At 47.8% G+C, this 25,542-nt stretch overlaps 1 protein-coding gene across 1 annotated transcript; it reads left to right on the plus strand.

Annotated features, from left to right (window-relative positions):
* Window positions 1-20,233: 20,233 nt before the first annotated feature.
* LOC128111649 (cytochrome P450 2J5-like) lies at window positions 20,234-24,575 on the plus strand. Its single transcript, XM_052739885.1, has 5 exons — window positions 20,234-20,398; window positions 20,790-20,931; window positions 21,507-21,694; window positions 24,124-24,265; window positions 24,364-24,575. The coding sequence occupies exons 1-5, from the start codon at window positions 20,234-20,236 to the stop codon at window positions 24,573-24,575; spliced, it is 849 nt and encodes a 282-aa protein (XP_052595845.1).
* Window positions 24,576-25,542: the final 967 nt, after the last annotated feature.

Raw genomic sequence — 25,542 nt, forward strand, 5'->3', positions numbered from 1 at the left:
CTGCTTCTTCCTTGTCTCCCATGACTCTGCCCTTCTTCCCAACATCCTCTGTGCTTGCCTAGCTATTGGCCATTCAGCTTTTTATTAAACCAATCTGAGTGACATATCTTTATACATTGTAATCAAATATCTCACATTTCCCCCTTTATGTCTAAATAAAAAGGAAAGAGTTTTAACTCTAACATAGAAAAACTATATACAATAAGAACAATTATCAAATAAGGATTACATTTACCATATCCAGTCCATTTGTATTTGGCAGATTCAAAGAAAATAGTCCATTATTTATCCTATCTTGGTGAATCCAAAGTTTTGTACCTAATTTACTTATATCATAACTAATGAAAAGTATAACTATAACTATCTAGTCTTCAACCTCATCAAAGACCCCAGAAGGATATAATATTACCTGAGCAAGCCACTTCCATATCTATAGAAACAACAGACATCTGGCTGCCTGGACAGTCACCCAAGGTTCTTTTGCAACATTGGAGCATCCATCTTCTGCCTACAGGCCTAGAATATCTGGCAGACTTTTCTTTTTTTCTTTTTCTTTATTTTTAGGTTTTTTGAGACAGGGTTTCTCTGTGTAGCTTTGGAGTCTGTCCTGGATCTCGCTCTGTAGACCAGGCTGGCCTTGAACTCACAGAGATCCACCTGCCTCTGCCTCCCGAGTGCTGGGATTAAAGGTGTGCGCCACCACCGCCCGGCTGGCAGACTTTTCTATGAAGCAGGAGTTTTGAAGGACTGTCTCGCCTTGTTTTGGCAAAGTTTAGTCTTTTCCCTTTGTGTCTTGCTTGTCTATTTTGTACAGCATACTATCAACAGTCAAGGCAAGAACAGTTTCTTTGTCCAGTGACTAACATTGCCACAATGAAAGCAAACTCCATGTGGAGTTTCTTTGATGCCCATCATCTTCTCTGAAGTAAATTGGTGCTATGAGGAGCAGATGTGTCTCACTGTCATGAAAAGCCTTAGGTTATTAAACATCTTAAATGCCATATTCTATAGGTCTTTGAAGTGTCTGAAGACTATCTATCTATCTAAAATATATCTGTTTAACTTTGAAAGCATACCTAATATGACTACAAATTTGATTATTATAGGTGACTACTAATCTGCATTTCTTAATTATACATTGCACTTTTAAATGAGCTGCATAAGCAGAATACCCCTAATGAGTAGAAACATACACTCAGTATAGCAAAAATTAATTTAAATTTGTATTAATATACCAAAATCCATACCAATGTAAAATATTTGAGGTTAATAGTTGTCTTTTTATCCTATATTATATTTCTGTATCTCCCCTAAACAATGACAAACATCCATAACCCATCAAATAACCAAAACCTATCCACCCCATCTCTTGGGAATGTGGGCATTGTGTTCTCTAGACTGCTTCCTACTGTCCGGGGGCACTGGCATCTTTAGGGGACCCTGAGAAAGTTAGGATAATGGTCAAGTCTTGGCTAGAATAGTCTGTGAGGCTGGACCATCTCAGCCAGCAAGACCCTGTCTTTTAAAAAATTAAGTAAATAAACAAGTATTCTATGGGGGCTCTGCTGAACCTCTCAGCCCACCCAGCTTTGCTCCTTCCTATGAACATGTTCACTCACCACCACTACCCCTTACAGCGCATACCCATCTCAGCTGACACAAGTCAGCTCCAGTACCTGGAGGTACACTCACTACTGGGAACCCCGCTGGCCATACCAGCCTGGAAATGAGGTAGACGGTCTTCACTCCCCTTCCTGTCCTCAGTCTCAACTCCAGCCCTGTAACAGACCGCTTGCTGGGATTTATGCTCCCTCTCTGCCTCCACTCCCTGGGGACTCCACCATACTTCTCAGTGGACCCAGCTTTCCTTCTGTGGACCCTATCAGCACCTCCTTCAAGTCAACTGTCAAAGCTAGACACACTGTCTACCTGGGAACCTACTGGCCACACCAGGATAGACATTGGGTAGGTGATCTTTACTCTCTTTCCTGTTCTCCATTGCAGATTCCCCAGTCTCATCCCTAGCCTTGTAGCAGACCACTCTCAGGGGCCTGCCCTCCCTCTCTGACTTCACTCCCTGGGGACTCCACCAAACCTTGCAATAGACCCACCTTTCCTCCTTCCTGAGAACCTTCTCAGTCCCCCTCATCTAGTCCATCCCCATTCCTTTGTGTCAGCCCCCAATACCTAGAAACACATTCTACCCAGGACCCCAGGTGGCCAGACATGGTGGGGACTCAGAAGCAACCCACAGCCACCATACTTTCCTGAGATCCAAAAAGTGCAGCAGAAACCAAGGAATGGAATACCCACCTGACAAAGACAAGAACAGATATCAACACTTAGAATCACAGTCATCCAAAACCCAGATGCTGAGACACCAGCAGAAAAACATCATCATTAACACCCAAGACAATATAGCTCCACTGACCTAGCAAGTGTATCACAGTAGTCCATGAGAAATTCGATATAACTGAACCACAAGACAAAGATTTCAAAATAGCTATTATAAATATATTCATGGACCTTAAAAAGGATATGAGTAAATACCTTAATGAAGTCTGTGAATGAAATGAAGAGTTCAAGACATGAAAGTAACAATAAAATCACTAAACTGAGATTATCATGAACTTAGATAACATTATTAATGAAAAATCTGGAATGTCAAAAACCTCAGAGGCAAGCCTCACCAACAGAACATAAGAGATGGAAGAGAGAATCTCAGGCATTGAAGACAAGATAGAAGAAATGGATATGGCAATCAAAAAATGTTGAACCTAAAAAAATCCAGGAAATCAGGGACACTGTGAAAGACCAAATCTGTGAATAATAGTAATCGGGAAAAAGTCAGAGTCACAGAAAATATTTTCAACAGAATCATAGAAGAAAATGTCCCTAACCTAAAGAAGGGAGGAAGTGCCTATCAGAGTACAGGAAGCATACAGAACACCAAACAGACAGAACCAGACAAATTCTCCACGACACATAATCATCAAACACTAAACATGCAGAGCAAACAACATTAAAAGCTGCAAGGTGGAAAAACAAATAGCATAAAAAGGCAGACCCCTTAGAATAACACCTGACTCCTCAATGGAGACTAAAAGCCAGAGAGTCCTGGACAGGTGTTCTGCAAACTAATCAGAGACCACGGATGCCAGCCCAGACTACTCTACCAACAAAATTTTCAATCACGGTGGGTAAAGAGGAACGTTCTATGATAAACCCAAATTTAATCAGTATTTATCTACCAGTCCACTCTACGATATGGTGCTAGAAGGAAAAATTCAACCTGAAAAGATTATTCACACCCAAGAAAACACAGCAGTAAAAGTAACTAATCCCAGACCAGGAAATAAAAAGGCGGAAAACCACCACCACAACAGAATAACAGAATCAACAAACTCATTGATGATTCTCAACCTCAGTGGTCTCAATTCCCCAATAAAAAGACACAGACAAACAGACTGGATTAGAAAACAGGATCCATCCTTCTGCTACATACAAGAAATACTAATTTCTATTAAAGATAGGCATCAGGGGAGCAGGATGGGAAAAGATATTCTAAGTAAATGGACCTAAGAAGCAAGCAGGTGTAGCTACTTTAATGTCTGACAAAGTATTCTTCAAAGCAAAACTAATCAGAAGAGCTGGGGAAGGACACTACATACTCATCAAAGGAAAAGTCAACCACTAGGATATTGTAATTCTAACATCTATGCACCAAACACAAGGATGCCCCAGTTCATAAAAGAAACACATTGACCATTATATAGTGATAGTGGGAAATTTCAATACCCCAGTCTTTACAATAGGTAGGTCATCCAGTAAAAACTAAACAGAGAAATGCTGTAGTTAAAATGATGATATAAATCAAATGCACCTAGCAGATATTTACAGAACATTTCACCCAAACATAAAAGAATGTATCTTCTCAGTAGTTTATGGAACTTTTTCCAAAATTGACCACTTTGATTGGACAAAAATCAAGCTTACAAACTCATGGAAACTGAACAACTCACTGCTGAATGAAAAAATAGTCTAAAAAAAAAAGAAAAAATAGTCTAGACAGAAATTAAGAAATTAAAAACTTTTAGAATTGAAAGAAAATGAACACAACATACCCAAACCTGTGGGACACAATAAAATCAGTTCTAAAAGGCAAGTTCATATAGCACTAAGTTCCTACATAAAAGAAATTGGAGCCGGGTGGTGGTGGCACATCCTTTTAATCCCATACAGAGGCAGGTGGATCTCTGAGGTTGAGGTCAGCCTGGTCTACAGAGCAAGTTCCAGGACAGCTCATAAGGACATACTTCAAAAAAATCTGTGGTCCACCAAATTGGAAAACCTGAAAGAAATAGATAAATTTATTGATGCATACCATCTGACAATATTAAATCAATATCAGATAAACAATTTAAATAGACCATTAACCTCTAGTGAAATAGAAACAGTAATTAAAAGTTTCCCGCCGGGCGGTGGTGGCGCACGCCTTTAATCCCAGCACTCGGGAGGCAGAGCCAGGCGGATCTCCGTGAGTTCGAGGCCAGCCTGGACTACCAAGTGAGTTCCAGGAGAGGCGCAAAGCTACACAGAGAAACCCTGTCTCGAAAAACCAAAAAAAAAAAAAAAAAAAAAAAAAAAATTAAAAGTTTCCCAACCACAAAAAGCCCAAGTCCAGATAGATGTAGCACAGAATTCTACCAGACGTTTAAAGGAGTATTCATGCCAACACTACTCAAAATATTCTGCAAAACAGCAACAGAAGCTGGGTGTGGTGGCTCACAATGTTAATTCCAGCACTCGGGAGGCAGAGGCAGGGGGATCTCTGAGTTGGAGGCCAGCCTGGTATAGTTGAACTTTTTGGTTGGGACCATCAGCTCCCCAAAAATGACAAGTAGACTTATTAAATATGAAAGCTTGGCCAATAGCTTAGGTTTGATTCTAACTAGCTCCTATAACTTAAATTATCCCATGTTTTTCATCTACATTCTTTTCTGTGGCTCGGTTACCTTTACTCTGTACTGCTCATGCTGTTTCTTCTGTGTCTCCACCTTCTTCCCAGTGTTCTCTCTGCCTGGAAAGCCTGCCTAGCTATTGGCCGTTCAGCTTTTTATTACACCAGAGTGACACATCTTCAGTGTACAAAAAGATTATTCCACAACAACCTGGTTTACAGAGTGAGTTCCAGGACAGCCATTGCTACACAGAGAAACACTGTCTCAAAAAAAAAAAAAAAGAAAGAAAGAAAGAAAGAAACAGAAGGAGCATTGGCTACCCCATTTTACAAGGCTAGTTACCCTGATACCTACCAAACAAAGACCCAAACCTTCAAAGAAAAAAAAAAAAATGCCGGCCAGTTTCCTTTGTGAACACAGATGAAAAATTTCTCAATAAAATACTTGCAAACTGAATACAAGAACACATGAAAAGCTGGGCGGTGGTGGCACACACCTTTAATCTCAGCACTTGAGAGGCAGAGGCAGGCAGATCTCTTGAGTTCAAGGCTAGCCTGGTCTACAGAGCGAGTTCCAGGACAGCCAGTGCTACACAGAGAAACCCTGTCCTGGCAGGAGGTGTGACATCCACAGTGATCAAATAGGCTTCATTCCAGAGATGCAAGGATGGTTCAACATACATAAATTGATCAATGTAATCCACCATGTAAATAGACTGAAAGACAAAATCCACATGATCATTTCATTAGATGCAGAAAAGGCCTCTGACAAAAATCCAACACCATTTCATGATAAACGTTGTGGAGAGTCTGGGGACCCAAGGGACATACCTCAACATAATAAAAGCAGTATACAGCAAGCCCACAGGCAACATCAACCTAAATGGAGAGAAAATCAAAGCATTTCCCAAAGGATGTACACTCTCTCCATATCTACTCAATATAGTACCTGAAGTCTTAGCTAGAACATACAACTGGAGGCAATCGAGGGATTACACATAGGAAAGGAAGAAGTCAAAGCATCTTTATTTGCAAATGGTAGGATTTTATACATAAGTGACCCAAAAATTCCACCAGGAAACTCCTACAGCTGATAAACACTTGCAGATACAGCAGATAAACACTTTCAGAAAGAATACAAAATTAACTTACAAAAATCAGTAACCTCCTATATACGAATGGCAAACAGATGAGAAAAAATCAGAGAAGCAATACCCTTCACAATAGCCTCAATATGTTGGTGTGTGTGTATGTATGTATGTATGTATGTGTATACACTATATGTGTGTGTATGTATGTGGATACACTATATATGTGTGTGTGTGTGTGTGTGTGAATAACTAACCAAGCAAGTGAAAGATTTGTATAATCAAATCTTTAAGACACTGAAGAAAGAAATTGAAGAGGATAACAGAAGATGGAAAGATCTCCCATGCTCATGGATTGAATTGTAAAAATGACCATCCTACCAAAAGCAATCTACAGATTCAGGGCAATTCCTATCAAAATTACAATTATAATTACAGAAATTCAAAGGACAATTTTCACCTTCATATGGAAACACACACACACACACACACACACACACACACACACACACACACACACTCACAAACAAGATAGCTAAACTATCCTGAACAATAAAATTACTGCTGGAGGCATCACCACCCTCAATCTCAAGTTGTACTAGAGTTCTATAGTAATAAAAACAGCATAGTATTGATATAAAAACATACACATTGATCAATAGAATATAATCAAAGCCCCAGACATAAATGGGCACTTGATTTTTTACAAAGAAGCCAGAAATACACACTAGGAAAAAAACAGCATCTTCAACAAATGGTGCTGGTCAAACTGGATGGCTACATGTAGAAGACAAGTAGATCCATATTTATCACTCTGCACAAACTCAACTTCAGATGGATGAAGGACCTCAGCATAAGGCCAGATACCCAGACTCTGATAGACGAGAAGCTGAGTTGATGCCTACTAGATCCTTCATCCCTACTGACTGTGTTCATGGTCCTGGAAGACACGTTGTACGTTATCAGAGAACAGAGGTAAACACCAACCCAGCTACAAAACCTTTGACCTACAATGGCAACCTTCCTGAATAGTCACCTGATAAACTGGTGAAATACTGGCACAATGTTGTGAGGTTAACCATCCACCATCTGGTTGGATTTAAAGCCCACTCCATGAGATGGAACCTATCCCTGGCACTGTTTGGGTGACCAAGAACCTGAGACTAGATAGCCTAGGGATCTAGGGGGAAGCCAAATGTGTTGCTAAGGGAACGTAGCAGTAAAATGCCTCCTAATGACATTCTGCTAGACTCATAGTTCTGTGTCTCATTTGGCCGTCATCAGAGAACCTTCCTCCTGCAGTAGAAGGGAAAAAATACAGGGGCCAACAACTGGGTATTCCACAGAGTGAGAGACCTTGGAGCAGCCAGTCCTAACTGGGATACCTCCATCAAATCTCTCCTGGGGAATCCTATAGAAGAGGAGGCAGAAAGAGCTAAGAGCCGGTGGGGATGGAAGAAGCCAAGCAAACAGGATAGGTGCACAGATGAACTCGGAGATGTTGGTGTCGTGCACATGGCCTGGACAGGTGTAACCCAGATGGGGTCCCAGTATGGGGAGAGGAATTAAGCACAACCCCCAGCCCCCGTCACTTACCAGAGGCTATCTGTTGACATCTGCTCACAAAGGAATAATTAGCTTTCTCCAACAGAGTATCCCTGGGTACACAAACCACACTTAAAGGCAGGCCCCATGCTCAGCATTAGATGGCCAACACAAAACGAAGTCAGTGGTATTTTTGGAGGGTCTTTATCTGTACAGTACTATGGGACAAAGGTAAACATAATGCTCTGTCTGGGCTTTTCTTTTTCTAGCCTTAGAGATCTTTTGCTTATATATATGATTTCTGATTTTGTGTTTTTATGGGATTTCTATGTGTGAAAGTCTGTGTCTCTCTCTGTTTCTTGTGATTTCTCTTTGGCTCTTTTTCCCCTGTTTGTTTATTTTGTCCTAGTCTGGGTTTGTTGTTATTATTTGTTGTTGCTTGTTTGTTTTCAATTGAGAAAAAGGAAGGGTGTGGAGTTGGGTGGGTGGGGAAGTGGGGAGGGTCTGGGAGGAGTTGGGGGGTGGGAATCCATGATCAGAATATATTGTATGAAAAATCTGTTTTTAATAAAAATTGAAAGTATAAAAAATAAAAATAAATATATAAAAATAAATAAGTTATTGCTGTCTTGAAATTTTGAGGACTTACCTCTATGGCTCAAAAGTTAAAAATTCAGTCCTTCAATGGGTGTGACGGTACCCCTCTCCAGTCCCAGCACTTGGGAGTCTGAGGCAGGAGCATCTCAAGCTCCATGCCAGCTTGGGCTACTTAGGGAGACCCTATTTCAAGAAGGGAAAATCAAAATTGTAACATTTGTTTTCTTTTTTCTTTTCTTCTCTTCTTCTCTTCCCCCCACCCCCGAGGGGCGGTTCTTTGTTTGGGTTAGGTTTGGTTTTTCAAGACAGGGTTTCTCTGTGTGGCCCTAGCTGTCCTAGAACTCATTCTGTAGATCAGGCTGGCCTTGCACTCACAGAAATCCTCCTGCCTCTGCCTTTGCCTCCTGAGTGCCACCACCACCCAGCTAACTGTCACATTTCAAGCGCTCATTTTACAGATGGCCTGTGACTCCGGTGTTCCATGGTGCAGGTGTGGGGCTTCCCTACTACCGCAAAAGCGCTGCCGTGTGGACAGCACTGGTCTAGACCAAAACCACGGTCGCCGTGCACTGTGTTCACCTTCAGGTGTCAGAGGGGCCCCTTCGTGTTCCACTTGCCGCTGCGGCGTACACCAACTTTCTTCTGATTCCTTCTCATCTCTCGGTCCCCCTCCCTCACTCCTCCTGCTTCACGCCACAAAAGAAAGTGCTTTCCTGGCTTCTGTATCTGTACACTTTCCTCCCCAGTACAGGAACAGACCTGTAGATGTGAGTGTGGCTTGCTTGGTACCGCCCCTCACCAGCTGCCGAGGGACCCCACTGCGCATGTCCCACGTACCAGGCGCCTCAACAGTATTTTTTTGCTTTAGTAGTGCCTCGGCTTCCTGACTGGCAGCCCTCAGCTCATTTCCACCTCTCTGGACCCTTCTTCAGAAGGAAGGGTGCATGTGTGGTGGGGGGTGGAGGTATTACTGGGTGTCACGAATGCCAGAAAAATGTTATACTGCTGAGCTAATCCATAACACTCTGCTCCAGATTCAATCACTTCCCGGAGCTGTATGCTCTTACTATCACTCTTTCCTCTGCCCTCTCTCTGCCCTGACTAAGGTCCCCTCCCTTCCCTTTTCATGTTACAGTTACAGCCTCTAAACTGCCTCAGTTTCCTGAACCATCAGATAAACTGCAAGAAAAAAAATGCTGGTTGGTCAAGTATTTCACCCTCACAAAAATGTTATTTACTTGTTTTGGGTTTTGGAGACAGAGTTTCTCTGTGTAAGTAACAGCTTTGGCTATCCTGAAACTCACTCTAGACCAGGCTGGCCCGGAACTCATAGGGATCCACCTGCTTCTGCCTCCCGAGTGCTGGGATTAAAGGTGTGTGCCACCACCGCCTAAAACCTTAAGGGACAGCTGCTTAGTATATTAGGTAATAGAACCCAAGAGGGAGAAAAAAAAAAGCAGAGAAGAGCATTTGGAATGTTGGGACCAGAAAGGAAAATCTTAGACTGGGCAGGAAACACCCACTGACAAAAGAGCTCCTGACTGCTCTTTGTAAGCCCAGTCCAGTTCTGCCTGTTAGTGAGTGGTTCCAGCTTTTCTTTCTTGGATGGCTTTACATTTGAGTTGTTTGGTTTTTGCATGTTTGTTTTGAGACAGTGTCCAGCTGTATAGCCTCGACTGGCCAGGAGCCTGCTCTGTAGACCAGGCTGGCCTTGAACTCATAGAGATCTGCCTGCCTCAGCCCCTGAGTACTGGGATTAAAGGCATACAGCACCATTCCTGGCTAAATTTGATATTTTCAAGGCAATTTCTACTCTGTTTCTGGTGCAGTGGGCTGCCAGTGTGACCGTGGCCCCATGCTCTCAGCAGTTAGCCATGATGGAATGGAGGCTCTGCTCATGTAGCCACCTTCCCAACCTCTAAACTTGAAGTTCTCAGAGGATCCTCTGGACTGGTTTGTAGATCTAGGAAGGGAGTGAAATGTTGAGCAGGACGTGTCTCGGCCAGACCCGGAGATTGTACGCCGGGGCTTCTGCTGGCCAATTTGTGTGAACCCTATGTGGTAAACCCTGTCCTGGGCATTTTGGGGCTGACCGACTGAACTTTCTCAACCGTTTTACAAGTGTGACTTATACGACATAAAACTTAATGAAGACACCGTTTCAGGCCGTACTTCCAACAGACATCGAAGCACATGGAAGCCATGCCGAAGCAGCCAAGCCCAAAGTCCAGCCTGTTCTTTCATCTTGTGATCTCAGCTTCAGTAATCAGGAGCCAGTGCTCGACGAGGTGTCGTCTACAGTTTCGTCCGCCTCTAAGTCTGACTGATGTTAGTATATATGACCTGCAAAGCCTGGATCTTGCTGAGGTCACTTTCAGGTCCCAGGAAGGAGAAAGGGGGACAGATTCCCTTTTTCCATGCAATGTTCTCTGTACCCAGAATCTCCCTCTGGCCTGGGCAGAGCATGACCCTTGGCTCAGGCGAGCTCCCTTCCTCCGCCTCAGGTGGACTCACCTTTGGAGAGCTTGGCTAGCTGCTGCCCAGATTGAGAACAGGGTCCCCACAGCTCTGGTACAGCGTCTTCCTGAAGGGGAGCCCCATTGCCCAGGTGAGACAGGCCCAGTACCATCCAGGTAGGCCTGTGGATACAGAATACTTGGGGTGAATATGCTGACTTTGCATAGAACAATTGGTTTCACGGTTTGGGGACACAGCTCTGGCCCATTTTTATGGCCTCGACAGAACCTAGCAAGCCACTGCCCTGGAGTCATTCTGATCTCTGCTGAGAACAGTGTGCTTTGGGCCCTACCCCTCACCCCATCCCTCTGGGCTTCCCCTCAGTCCTCAGGACCCTCAGCTGCCTGACTTCTCATTCCACCACTTTCTGCTCTCATAGTTTCCCAGTACTTGGACCCCTAGTATATTCTTTCTCCCCCTCCCCCCGAAAAATACTTATTGAGAAATATTTATTGAACATCCGATAAATGTCAGGCACTGTTTAGCACTGGAGACAAAACACCTCTGTGTCCATCCTTCCCACATGAGTGGAGATGCAGGCCTGGGTCAGCCATGTACCATTTATACTGGCATTTGTATTTAGCTAGGCAAAGCAATGTTTGGCTGAAAGAAAGGACACCTTGCCAGGTGGTGGTAGCACATGCCTTTAACCCCAGCACTCGGGAGCAGAGGCAGTTGAATCTGAGTTTGAGGTCAGCCTGGTCTATAGAGTGAGTTACAGGACAGCCAGGGCTACACAGAGAAACCCTGTTTTGAGAGAGAGAGAGAGAGAGAGAGAGAGAGAGAGAGAGAGAGAGAGAGAGGATACCTTGGAAAGATGTACACCATCTCGAATTCCTACATGATCGTATCCTCTGCTGAGACCACCAGACCTAGTCCAATCCATTTTCAGAATCTGATTCCAGACCAGAAGAGAGTTTCAGATCCCCCAGAGCCAGAGTTAGGGGCAGCTGCCCAATATGGGTGCTGGGAATTGAACTCAGATCCACTGGGAAAGTACTGTAACTGCTGAGCCGTCTCTCCAGCCCCCAAGCCCAGGAATTCTTCAACAGCAGAAAGCACTGTGGGTAGGATTGGCTATTGTTAAGGAGGATGCTGGTGACTCCTCTCCATACCTTCAGACATGAATTTTGTTTTGAGCCCTGAGCTCATATACTTTGGAGCATAGCCTAATGGAGAAGCCTTTTGTTGTTTTGGGTCCCTTTTTTCAATAGTGAGTTTGAAATTCCACTGAAACACCCTGTAGAGTCTCAGCACTGAATTCACGACAGACTGGCAGGCTTCATGGCATGTTTCCAAACTCTACAGCTGGACACTCGGTGTTGGTGTGGTAGTGTTTATGAGTGTGTTTGAGAGGCAAAGAAAGCACTGGAAATAAAGTCTATAGACCAGTATTGGTCTGAGTTTGTCCTTTCCTAAGTTAGGAATCCATAGGTCTCCAAACCTTCTCCAGAAATGGCTTCTCTTCTCTGGAGACTTCACGTCATAGCCAGAGGAGTCAGGCCCCTTGGATTTGTTCTCAGAACTCATAAGAAGCACAGGGGTGCATTATACAAATGAAGCTCAAAGGAGGAATAACTCCTCTTTGTGTGTGTGAAGGCCAGTATAGGGATATCTGCCTACCCCTCTGCCTTTGTACCACCTCTGTTGATCCCCTTCCCGCTTGATGGTGGGGGCGACTTGGGGGCCTCTACAGTGAGAGACAGTCTGTAGAGGGAAGAGACTCTGTTGCCATGGTTGAGGCTGTACTTCCATATCCACTGTTATCTAGTGCCATGGAAAGGGCTCTTGGTTGACCGAGTCTGTAGGCAGAGAGGAAGGAGTGGTCATCCCCAGGACCCTGCACCTCCCGGCACTGGACGAGAGATTCTGGATGCAGCTGCTCCTAGGAGGGTTGTCTAGTGGCAGCAGCCTGTGAGAGTCTTCTATGGCTGGATTAGAACCCCACAAGCATGGTAGGCTCTCGGCTCCTCTATGTCATCAGGAGTTCCCTTTACCAGTGCTGGTTCTCTGCCCCAGCTGGAGGCAGCCATGAAGAGAGAACACTGAATTAGAGACAGAAGTTTGAATTACAGCCTTCCCTCCTCTTGCAAGTGGCATCACCTCGCTGAGTTTAAGTAGACGTGAAGCATCCTTCCCAGTCCTTCAGGTAGAAGTAGTTTGGAAATATACGTGGATGCCTCAAAAAGGGCTCTTGTTTTACTGCAAGTTTTTAGAGTAATGGCATAGGAGGAAGTCTGAGTTTTGTCCATTCTTGTTGCAGAATTCTAAAAAGAAAATAGCCCCACGGCCTGGGTAGCAATGACAGCTAAAAGTCCCCCACGAGCTTGGTAGAACTTGCTGGCAGCTGTACCTACGTCAGCCACCTGCTACATGCGGAGTCTTTTAAAAGAGAACCTTGGGGCCACTGCTTAGTCACTGAGGCTGAGTAATAAAGGCTTTTGTTCCTGGGGCCTCCATGTCCCTGTTGCCTGCCATCTCCGGAATATGGAGGCCCAGCGTGCTGGGTGTGTCTCTGTTTTAGAAACTGAGTCCAGCCTTCAGCAGCCAGAACGCTGTGACCTTTGGGCAAGGGAAGGAGGAAGCCTGCCACAGGTCAACACACTTGGGAGGGTTGGGCAGACTTGTTTCCCAGCAGCCAGAACACTGTAACCCTTGGCTAGGGAAGGAGGAAGCCTGCCACAGGTCAACATACTAATTAGGGACGGTTGGCCAGACATGTTTCCCAGCATCCAGAACACTGTATCCCTTGGGTGAGGGAGGGAGGAAGCCTGCCATAGGTTAACACACTTGGGAGGGTTGGGCAGACTTGTTTCCAATGGGCAGAACACTGTAACCCTTGGCTAGGGAGGGAGGAAGCCTGCCACAGGTCAACATACTAGGGAAGGCTGGGGCGACGTTTCCCGGTAGGGTGATAGGTTTCCCACCTTTAAAGAAAAGCCTTTAAATGTTGTATCTGATTTGAGAAGGCTCTGAGAAACATGCCTGCTCCATATAGCTAGAGAGATGGGGCCCAGGTAGAACATGCAGGCGTATGGCAGAGCCATCTTTGTATCTCACCTCTATCCTTAGAGCCAGACATCTCCTCAGCGGCAGCATGGACATCTATGGTGATATTTTATTTGTATTAAAATGTTATTTGTATGTTAATAAATAAAGTTGCCCGGGGGTCAGAGCTATTAGCAAGCCATAGGAAAGCAGGGCAGTGGTGGCGTACGCTTGTAATCCCAGCACTTGGTAGGCAGAACTAGGTAAGTCTCTGTGTGTTCAGGGATACAGCCAGTATTGGATACACATGCCTTTAATCTCAGTACCAATCATGGAAAACCTGGAGGCCTATACAGACAGGCCGTGAGGAGGCAGTCATGTGGTTGGGTTTACAACCAATGAGAAGGCAGAACAGGAACTCTATATAAAGACTTTAACACAGGGGTAGCTCTGGTTCGGAGAGGTAGGACCACTGCAGGAGGAAGGGTAAGGTTTTAGCTCTTAGCTCTGACCTCTTGGCTTTCTTCTTTGCATTGGTTCTGTGTTTCTTATTTAATAAGAAGGTTGGTTTCATCTACAGACATCTTCATTACACTAAAGCTTCTGATGAAACTCTGATGTCCTTCCGCAGGACCCCTCATGACACCCCCAGACTGCCAGCATAAAAGTTCAGTTGAATGCTGGCACTGTGTACTGGGCCATGACAAGATACTACAGTTGAGAACAAGTCTTAGGCTCAAGGAGTTCTCATTGCGGTAGGGACAGGAGGAGGCTGTCACATGAAAGGACTGCCATGTTCTCATGTACAACAGTACACAGAGAGCCAGGGACTCGGACTATCACGTCCTTCTTCAGTAAATGTATCACTCGATGACTTAAAACTAAGCAACCTCTGACACAATCCCAAAGAAAAGGAAACTTGATGCTATCTATCCCTTGAGCTGGCCACGTTGTAAAAAACTGGGGTGGACAGGCAAGGCTGACAGAGCCTGAGATTAACCCTGAGTGAGGCCAGGGACTCCTTGGGAGACATGCAGTGTAAGGAAGTGTTGGCTAACCGTTGGTGAAATCCACCCGGGAAGGCCTCAGAGGGAAGTCTCTTCCTTGTTTTGTTTTTAGAAAGGGGGTTCAGTATGTAGCTCAGGATAGCCTCCAGTTCACAATCTTCCTGCCTCAGCCTCCCAAATGTGCCAGTTTAGCCAGTGAAGACCTGTAGTCTCTCGAGAAACATTTCCTGGAAGGGAAGCAGGACTTGTTAGCGGAAGGCAACTCAGTCCATGAAGTCACAGTGTTAACTGTTTAACAGTGTTTCCACACCTCACTATCTCAGCTCACCTCCCAGTGGACCATCGAGTTGAACATTGTTCTACATCCAGTCGAGAACCTGGAGCCAGAGCCCCCAGAGGTGGAGATGCCAGGGAAGTCCTGGGCACAGAGGCTTGTCTAGGAGTCTACCCATCTATAGGACTCCAGTTTCCTCCCAGTTTGGCCTCCTGACCTTTTGAAAACTGTAATACAAAGCCTGCCATGGCTGCACTGCCTGCAATTCCAGCACTTGGGGAGGTAGAGACAAGCAGATCAGGAGTTCAAGGCCTGCTTCAACTACTTAGAGTTTGAGGGCAGCCTTGGCTACATACATTGTCTCAAAAAAGGAAAAAAAAAAAAACGTAGCAAAAGCTGGACACACACACTTGCAATTCCAGCCCTTGTGTGGTGGAACTAGGAGGCTCATCTTCCATGTAGCAAATGTGAGGGCAGCCCCGGCTACCTGAGATTCCTTCTCAAAACCAAACCAAACCACATTAATCAGAGAAGCTTCTCACCACCCCCACCCCCCACCCCGGGGGCAGCAGCTGATGCAAAGGCTCATGACTGGCCAAAGTGCTAAGAACAAGGGACTGGTGAGTGCCCCACCCTAAACGGGACGTCTGTATCAGCCCCTTAGCCCTCAAGGCCCAGCAAACAGCGTAGAAGAGAAGGTGGAAAGCTTTTAAGAGCCGCGCTGTGAACTTCTAGATATGCGTGACTACTGCAGTCATGACCTCACCACACTGTGGCGACCTGCGCAATCCAGCCATTCCAGCACGAATACGGGCCAGGCTCAGGAAGCCTCACCTCTAGTTGAGGAGTTATTGGCAGTTGATGGCTGCTGGGGGAAGAGAATCGTTTCTTTGGGAGTGTGACCACTGTCAGGTTACCTGTGCACCACAGTCTGTCACACATCCACACACACATGAGCATCACTAACTGGATACAGTAGGTTAATCAAAAAAAATCATTTTTAGAAGGACATGAAGTTGTTTGGAGGTACCAGGAGAAGTTGGAAGGTGAGAGTAGGGGTAGGTATGCTTTTTTAAAAAAAAGTATGTATGTATGACATTCTCAAGAAAAGTGTAAAGTAATACTAGAAATGTAGTAAAACACTATGCATACCATAAATTTTAGCACGCTTAAATGTATGATTCGGCCGAGCAGTGGTGGTGCACACCTTTAATCCCAGCACTTGGGAGTCAGAGGCAGGCAGATCTCTGTGAGTTCAAGGCCAGCCTGGGCTACAGAGTGAGTTCCTGAAGGCACAAAGCTACAGAGAGAAACCCTGTCTCAAAAAAAAAAAAGTGTAAAGGGTAGTAAGTGCTTTCATATCACTGTGTGGCCACCACCACGGTCCATCTCCAGGGCTCTTCCATCTTCTGAGACTGAGGCCTGGAGTGGCAGGGACTCCCACTGTGGCTAACCTTTTATCTGGATGCCCTACCCCATCCATGCTCCATTGCCAATAGTCTCTTGACTAAGAGATCCTCGGTTTTCCCAACTGGAGTGTGGCATTGTTCTGTTGCTGGACTCTGGTGTGACAGTTCTGAGAGGGAGTTAGCTAATGCTAGTGTACATCTCCAGTCCACATGAGAAATTGAGGCAAGGGAACCCCAGAAGTCCATTCCCAGGATAGTCAAAAATAAACAAAAGGCTCTGGACCCTGACTTCTGACAGACGTGGGGATCCCGGACAGGTGAAGGACCATGCTGAGCAGAGGACAGAACAGGTGGAGATAGGCAGGCTGGAGAGATTCAGAAGCTGCTGTGCCCCTGGGTGGAAAGCAGGCATAAGAGCCCAGCTTTAGTCACATCCTGATGGAGCAGCTTCTCCCCAGAGGAGATGCTGCCATTTGTAGTTACTGCTTCCGTCCTTTTGGCTAACAGTTAACAGACCCTTTGGGCAGAGGCTGAGTGGAGGCTCCCCAAGATGGAGCTATGTGGGACATCAGCAAGGCTGGTTGCAACTTGTCCCCTACTAGAGCCCTGCAGCCCTGCTGAGTGACGTGGCTCCTGTGTGAGTAGTGTGACCAAGTGGATTTGCTCACTGGCTTGTCTCCCATCACCAAGCAGCCTGAGAGCATAAAAGCCAGGGGAGACAGCAGTAAGGGGGCCCGATTTGTGACTGGGGAGCAAAGGGAAGGAAAAGAGGCACAGGGCCGCAGACATGTTCTCCCTGTTCAGTGGGTTGGCTTTTCTGGCTGGTTCCTTCCTGCTCCTGAAGCTTGCTGCCTTCTGCTGGAAAAGGAACCACCTTCCTCCTGGCCCTTTCCCTTTCCCCCTCCTTGGGAATTTATGGCAACTAAACTTTCAGCTGCACCCAGAGACACTGTTGCAGGTATGGAGCAGGACCACAAGCATGAGGTCCTAAAGGGATGGACAGAAGAACTTCATCTTCTCAGCCTAGGGACATTGGAGGTAGAAGCAAGATTTAGGGCCAGATGTGGGGATGGGGAGATCCTGGTTTTGTCACTTGTCAGCTCTGAAGCTGTGAGCCTCAGTTTCTTCACCTGCCAAATGCAAGGGCATACAGAGGTTGTAAAATGGAGTCTAAGGACCAGGTGGGAGAATGGGGGGTTCCGGCAGTATAGCTGTTTATATCATGTACAATACTAGAACACACCCATTCCCAGGACTGATAGGGTGTGAGTGCTGAGCCCCAACTCCAGGGAGTCTGTGCCCCTGGGATGGTTCCTGAGGAGTGGGTAAGTGCTCTGAGGAGGTGCACCGGAAGTTGAGGGTTGGGTGCAGGAAGGAAGGGATTCATGCCAAGAGGGTGATCCCAGCAAGTGAGGCCAGGAGGCTTCATGTACAGCTATGAGATGTCTGGTCTCTCCACAGCTGGCTCAGGCTCACGGCAACGTGTTCACTGTGTGGCTGGGTTCCACACCCATTGTGGTGCTCAGCGGCTTCCAGGCCGTGAAGGAGGCACTGGTCTCCAACTCAGAACAGTTCTCAGGGAGGCCCCTCACCCCATTCTTCCGAGACCTGTTTGGAGAAAAAGGTGAGTGCCCTTCCTATGGGAAGGGAAGGGCAGATCTGTGAGGCTATACATCACTGCATTCAAAAGGGCAAGGATCGTTGAGAACTGTACCAGGGAGACATACTCAAACCCCTCCGTGTGAGGGGAGACGTGAAGAAGAATTGCATCCAAGCCAGCTTAGCCCTTTCCTGGCCTCATGGCCTTGAGCGAGTCAGTTTCATGCTCCGACCCTCAATGTGCTCGTCTTTAGTTAGGAAACTGCTCTCACTTCCCCGGGTGTTGGAGAATAAGCCGTCCAGAATACCTGTGAAAACCCATGACTGTGCTGTCTCAGAAAGTGCCCGTCCCTCCTGTCCTCCCCTTAGGCCTCTCTGTTTCTTTCTCCTTCATTTCCTCCTTCACTCCTGTGGGCACTTGGGGCAGAATCAGACTGGAGAGCTGGGGACACACGTATCTGAGCCCACCCTAAGAACCCTAGGCTCACTGGCCTCCACCCCACAATGCCCCTCTTCTCTTGGTCAGAGCAGCAGCCGCGTCTGCTTTCTAGGCCTGGTGGAGTTGCCTGAGGTGGCAGTTGTCGGGGTGGGGGGAGGGTGACCATCCTCTCTCCCTCCTTGGGTCCAGGTGTTATCTGCAGCAATGGGCACACATGGCGGCAGCAGAGACGCTTTTGTCTGACGACTCTTCGAGAGCTGGGCCTTGGCAAGCAGGCGCTGGAACTGCAGCTGCAGCGTGAGGCAGCAGAACTGGTTAAGGTGTTCCACCAGGAGCAGGGTGAGAGGAAGTGGGCCAGGGCAAGCCTGCCCTATCCCTGCGCCCCTCCACACTCATGCATATCCCTGTAGAGGTGTGCGTGTGCGTGTGTGTGTGTGTGTGTGTGCGTGTGCGTGTGTGTGTGTGTGTGTGTGTGTGTGTGTGTGTGTGTGTGTGTGTGTGTGTGTATTGTGTCCCTGAAACCTAAGAATATTACTAGTGGACACAGACCTAAGAATACAGAAGTAAGTGGCTAGCCAGATGTGTTCAGTCAACACCGATGGCCTTTCATCCTTCCAGCCTTGTGCAAATGTTGATTTCCCTTCTGGACTTTCATAGGCCACAACACTTCCTTTTCTGTGGGGAACTGATACCCTTCCAGGCCACAAAAGACTTAAAAAGTTCTCCCTGAAATCTGGGTGGTGGCGGTGGTGGTGCATATCTTTAATCCCGGCACTCAGGAGGCAGAGGCAGGTGGATCTCTTGAGTTTGAGGACAGCCTGGTCTACAGAGTGAGTTCCAGGACAAGCAGGGCCACACAGAGAAACCCTGTCTTGGGGGGAACAAAGTTCTCCCTGAATCCTAGGCACAGCCAGTTCCTATCCCACCCCACCTTCTTCCCAGCCGTGACATGCCTGCAGCATGTGATGTGTCTAATCAGCCTCTCACAGTCTGTCACAGAACATGGCTCACAGAAGGTATTGGGGAGCGGCCGGCAGGCACCTGTGTGAGGTCTGAGAATGGATTAAGTAAAGGAATGGCAGTGTTGGTGGCTGGATGAATGCTGAGGCAGAGATCTTTGTGCCTCCTCCCGCTGAGTCCTGCCCTCTCCTCACAGGCAGACCCTTCGACCCTCAGGCTCCTATTGTTCGATCCACAACGAGAGTGATCGGGGCCCTGGTGTTTGGCCATCACCTCCTCTCGGAGGAGCCCATCTTCCTGGAACTAATTCAGGCCATCAACCTAGGCCTAGCCTTTGCCAGCACTATTTGGCGCCGGGTAATTGGCTTTGAGGGAGGCTGGTATGCAGGCCATGGGAATATCTGGATCCAAGTCAGACTGGAGCCTCAGCCAGGGTCTGGCTGGGAGGGTAAACACAGGCAGGAGGTGTGGCTGGGTCTGAGTCTCCCAGGCTCTCATTTCTGTTTAGACAATTTGGGGCTCTCCACATAAAGGGCAGCCCTGAGTTTTTTTAGGTGTGTTTGTTTGTTTTGTTTATCGAGACATAGTTTCTCTGTGTAATAGAGTCGTGGCTGTCCTAGAACTTGCTTTGTAGACCAGGCTGGCCTTGAACTCACAGAGATCCTCCTGCCTCTGCCTCCCGAGTGCTGGGATTAAAGGCATGGGCTACCACGCTCTGCTCAGCCCTGAGCTTTTTAAGTGAGAGGCCTACCGCATTTTGGAGGCCCTAGTAACAGTGCTCAGCTGTCCTGACTCGGGACTGGTGCCTGAGTAGGCTCTGAGTGGACCATTCTCTCTGTAGCTATACGACATGTTTCCCTGGGCCCTCCGCTACCTCTCAGGGCCCCACCAGAAGATATTTCGGTACCATGAGGCTGTGAAGGGCTTCATCCGCCATGAAATCATCAGGCACAAGCTCAGGGCACCTGAGGCCCCCAAGGATTTCATCAACTGCTACCTGTCACAAATCACCAAGGTTAGCCTGGAGTGCAGGGATTGGGAGTCCGTGCTCCTGGGGTGTACTTCATTTCTCAGCCATGAGCTCTGTTTCTCATGTTTGACTCATTCTGCAAACTTTTGGGCACCTGGACATTTGGGTTAAGAAAGGGTCTTTCCAGGCCAGAGCTGGCTTCTCTACAGACGGTAGGCTGCAAAGCAGAGGGCATAGATGGAGGGGGCGGAACTCCACAGCAGTCCCCCCATGGAAGCCAGTCCCGTCCCTGGACTCGGGCCCTCCCTCCAAGGGGTCTCACCCTCAAGGAGTCCTGGTCCTCTAAGTCTTGGGACAAGTCAGATCTTAGGAAGACACCAGGGCTGTGCACAATGAACCCTTAGAGCCAAGGCTGCTCCTTTCCCCACCCCACCAGGCCCTGGCTGACCCTGTCTCCACATTCAACGAGGAGAACCTGATCCAAGTGGTGATTGACCTGTTTCTGGGCGGTACCGACACCACAGCTACCACACTACACTGGGCACTCATACACCTGGTCCATCACGGAGCCGTCCAGGGTAGGGTGCCCTCAGTTATACCCTGCTCCATGACCCCATCACTCTGTTCTGTGGCCATGGGGGAGGGTCCTGTTCTCATCTGTGTGGCACAGGGACATTGACAGCTTTGAGTCAGACATGAGGGATTTCAGTTGCCAGCCTGTGACTTGCTCCATGACCTTGAGAAATCATTCTGCCTCTCAGAACTGGTGCAGCTGGGGAAGTGTGGCTTCACTCATTTGGTAATGATTCAGCACCTGCCAAGTGCCAGGTTAACGTTAAGATCACAGTTGTGAGGAACAAAGGTAGCTGGAGTTCTCCAGGGAACAAACCAGACTGTAACCAGCTGTGAGGGCAAAAGTCCCTGCCCGGTCGAGGCCTGGTTTCCCCACATGTCAAATGAAGACAACGGTTCCTAGGCGATGAGACTCACATCCGGGGCCTCTCCCATGGAACGGCTGGAGGTGGGGTGGGGGGTATGACCTCGGACTGTGAACTTCAGCAGCTGTCTCTGGGTGGAAAGCTGGATAGAGGTGTCCAGTGGGATGGGGTGGGGCACGGGCATCTCCCCGAGACCCTTACTGAGCCATCCACAGAGAGAGTGCAGCAGGAGCTGGACGAGGTCCTGGGCACTTCGCAGGCCGTCTGCTATGAGGACCGAGAACGGCTGCCCTACACCCGAGCTGTCCTCCACGAGGTGCAGCGTGTTAGCAGCGTGGTGGCTGTGGGTGCTGTGCGTCAGTGTGTGACTTCTACCTGGATGCACGGTTACTACGTGCCCAAGGTAAGTAGTCTGGAACGGGCCCATGCCAGACCCAGCCCCTGCAGAAAGCACTCCTGCCCAGCACAGTCACTTGCCCCAGCTTCTGTCAGCCTGACAGTTAGCCGTCATTCAGTCACCTGTGGCATTGGGGAGGTGACTAGGGCAGGATGTAGTCACTTATAATCTTAGAGTGTCCTGTGGTTCAGGGGTATTTTAAGATACCTCTTTCCAGTGTTTGTCTTCCACACATATTTTACGTAGTTCTACCATGCGCAAGGCCCTAGGTTTAATAGCCAATAATACAAAAATAAACCAACAAATAAAAGTTAGTAGTACATACCTGTAATCCCAGAGCTCAGGAAATAGAGGCAGGAACATCAGGAGTTCCAGGTCATTTTCAGCTACAGAGTCAAGACCAGGCTAGACTACATGAGATCCTGTCTCAAAAATCAAAACTAGGGACTGAAGAGATGGACGTGGTCATCACTGAGGGAAAGTCAAGGCATCGGGAACCTGAGAGAACTGGTACATTATACCCAGTCAGGAGCAGAGAGCAATGAACCAATACCCAGTAGTGCCCAGCTCGCTTTTTCTACCCTTCCACAGCCCAGGGTCCTTTGCCTAGGAAATGGTGCTACCTTACCCACCGTGGTTGGGTCTATTCACCTCAGCTAATGTAATCAAGATCCCCCACAGCCAAGCTGGAGGCCCACCACCCAGGTCATTCCAGATTTTGTTGAGTTGACAGTTAATACTACTCAACACGCCGTTTCAACAACTGAGAGACGGTAAGCGCAGCGGGCCCAGCACACGGATGCTCTTCAAGTTGTCTCTGCTCCGACATGCTAAGTGGTGACGAGCTTCAAACTGCCGTTTCCCAAGGACAGGCTAGCACAGAGGCCCCAGGAGGCTGATGGTTCCGGGGGAAAGGCATGCTGGCCTTCTATGTGTGGATATGGGGTGTTCTGACTGCTGCCCCACGAACCAAGATCTGCCCGTGCTTTGCAAGGCACCAGATGTCATTTGGGATGGGATACATGAGAGATCATAGCCTCTTTGCAAATGTCCCTTCATCTGAAGGTGATTATTAAGAACTGTTGAGTTGGGCAAGAGAGATGACTCAGCTGTCGAACAAGAATTGATGATTTGGCTGAGGTGTGGCTTAGAGGTAAAGTACATGTGAGTGAAGCCTTGGGTTTATTTCCCAATTTCCCAACACCACGCGGGGGTGGGTGTTTGGTGATCACAATACATCTGGCTATTTAATTTCAGGCAGAGACCCAGGGAAATTCCCAGCACTCTAAGGAAAAATGTGCAGCTTACTCAGGCACTAGTGGGAACACGTGCCTCCCCAGCACCTGTGTGTGGAGTCACAGAGTGAGCAGGTCTGGGTGTCTTACTGGTCCCGATGGCCTCAGCCCGGCCTCGTCCCTCAGCCCAGGTAGTGCAGCAAGCTCACAACAGCGCACACCCGCTGGAACCCTTGCAAAGTCAGCCCCCTCTGCACCTCCATCAGTGTTTGCCTGGGATGCAGAGTTCAAATTCTTCAGACCTTTTTGTTTTGGTTTCGTTTTAAACCTAAAGCTCTCCTTGACAAAACCAAGAATCCTGCTGTCTGTCTCCTGGTGCCCATGGGATATCTGGCCTAGTTCTATGGAATTGAGAAATAAGCCATAGGGTAGGAAGCCTTCACCAGAATCCTGAAGCTGCGTATCTGAAGACCCAGGGCCATAACTAATCCCCATTCTTCTTTGCCTGGACCTTTTTATTGCCTCCCTTCTTATTCCCCGCCCCCCTTTCCTTCCCATGCCGGGACTCCAGGGTTAAACACAGGCCCTTGTGCATGCTAGGCAAGGGCCAGACCACTGAGCTGTATCTTAGCTGCAACTGGGGTTTCCCTTTAGCCCAGGGCCCACATGGAACGGACCCTAGGTTATTTGGGCTGAAGCCTTTGGCTCTTGCTGCTCCCCCTTGCTCAGTGTGACTCTCTGTCCAGTCACACATCCATTTCACTTGTGAGACAGAGTGGGCACTGGGGTTAGGGCTGCAGGGTGGGTCAGGGTCACAAGTAGGGCTACGGTGGAGGTGAAGGTGAGGACATATCCATGGTCTCCTCTCCCCAGTACTAACCAGTCAAGTTTCCATCTACGACTCTACATTTTCTGTCTTTCCAATACTTGCTCTTCCCCTCCCCCACACCTTTTCAATCTCCCCATTCTTTTCTTCCCTTCCCGCATGGAGGGCAGCCATGAATCCAGAGGCATGAGACTCATCTCCTTAGTGGGTGTGTGCCTGGAGGGAGGGCCACTCAGGGTCTCCCTGCTACATCTCCCTGAGTCCTGGGCAACCTGGCCACCCCCACCCATATACTGCAGTTCCTTTAGCCCCAAGCCAAAGCTGGGTACTGGGCAGTCTGAGCCTCCATGAGCTACACCAGCTCTTCTCTGCAGGGTACCATCATCTTGCCCAATCTGGCCTCTGTGCTGTATGACCCCGAGTGCTGGGAGACCCCTCAACAGTTCAACCCTGGCCACTTCCTAGACAAGGATGGAAACTTTGTGGCCAATGAGGCCTTCCTGCCCTTCTCTGCAGGTATCAGCCACAGTGCTGGGTCCTGGAGTGGTAGGTGGGAAGGTAATTGGGACAGACACAGTCCCCGGCTACCCTCTGACCTCTCCCTCTGCCTCCAGGGCATCGGGTGTGTCCTGGGGAACAGCTGGCCCGAATGGAGCTCTTCCTGATGTTTGCTACCCTCCTCAGGACCTTTCGGTTTCAATTACCAGAAGGGAGCCAGGGCCTCAGGCTGGAATATGTCTTTGGGGGGACACTACAGCCTCAACCCCAGAAGATTCGTGCCGTGCTTCGCCTGAGCAGCCTCAGCCCTAGAGAGGAGGGCCTGTAGTCACCTAGGAGTAAGCAGACCTGCCACTCCAGCCCTAAAAATCAGAGACTAGGAAGATGTGGGTTTTTACCTAGCTCAGCTGCCCATAGTTCTCACACAAGCTCTGACCTTAACCCCAGAAAACGGACTTAGCAAGGATCCAGCAGTAGTGACTGGGGAGGGTGGTTTGGTTCTTAGAGTAGGGTAATTATGTTTTGGCAGGGGAGGGTTTTATAATATTTGGTAAGGTTTGACATTGAATCAGTTCACATAGATCATTTGGGGGAAGTCCAATGTCACAATGTAATAGCCAAGAAGATTCAAAGGGAAAGGCTTTCCCACAATACTATAAACAGTAGTGCATGCAAATGCTGGGGAGTGGTAACTGGTGGGGTGGGATAGGCTGGGGTAGGGTGTGTGGGGCGGGAAGCGCACATCATTTTCTGTCCTCTTCCTGCTCTCTTTGGACCCAAGGGAAGAAGTAGCTACATATGTTGTCTAGATAACTGTTCCCATCGTATTTTCCATCAGGGACCCCAGATCTACTTTTCTTGAAACAATCCCAATGCTTTGAAATATTGTGTCTCCAAACAAATCTTATTAAAGAGAATTACACGCTTTCAATAGATATTAAAATAAAAATGAGAAACCACTATACATCTGCTGGAATCGCTAAAAACAAAACTCTGGCAATCCTAAGAACTAGAATGCAAAGACCCAAGAGCACTACTGGTCACTGCTAGAGTGCTCACACACCACTGGTGACTGCCAGAGTGTTCACACACCGCTGGTGACTGCTAGAGTGTTCACACACCGCTGGTCACTGCCAGAGTGCTCACACACACTGCTGGTCACTGCTAGAGTGCTCACACACCGCTGGTCACTGCTAGAGTGTTCACACACACCGCTGGTCACTGCCAGAGTGCTCACACACCGCTGGTCACTGCTAGAGTGCTTACACACTGCTGGTGACTGCCAGAGTGCTTAC

This window comes from Peromyscus californicus, unplaced genomic scaffold (genome assembly GCF_007827085.1).
Source record: "Peromyscus californicus insignis strain IS unplaced genomic scaffold, ASM782708v3 Scaffold_16__1_contigs__length_79575227, whole genome shotgun sequence".
Lineage (NCBI taxonomy): Eukaryota > Metazoa > Chordata > Mammalia > Rodentia > Cricetidae > Peromyscus > Peromyscus californicus.

Excerpts from the sequence above, each read along its gene's own strand:
- LOC128111649 (XM_052739885.1), top strand. The coding sequence starts at position 20,234 with ATGTTTCCCTGGGCCCTCCGCTACCTCTCAGGGCCCCACCAGAAGATA. Across the intron at positions 20,932-21,506 it reads CCATCACGGAGCCGTCCAGG|AGAGAGTGCAGCAGGAGCTG; the intron begins GTAGGGTGCCCT and ends AGCCATCCACAG. Across the intron at positions 21,695-24,123 it reads ACGGTTACTACGTGCCCAAG|GGTACCATCATCTTGCCCAA; the intron begins GTAAGTAGTCTG and ends TCTTCTCTGCAG.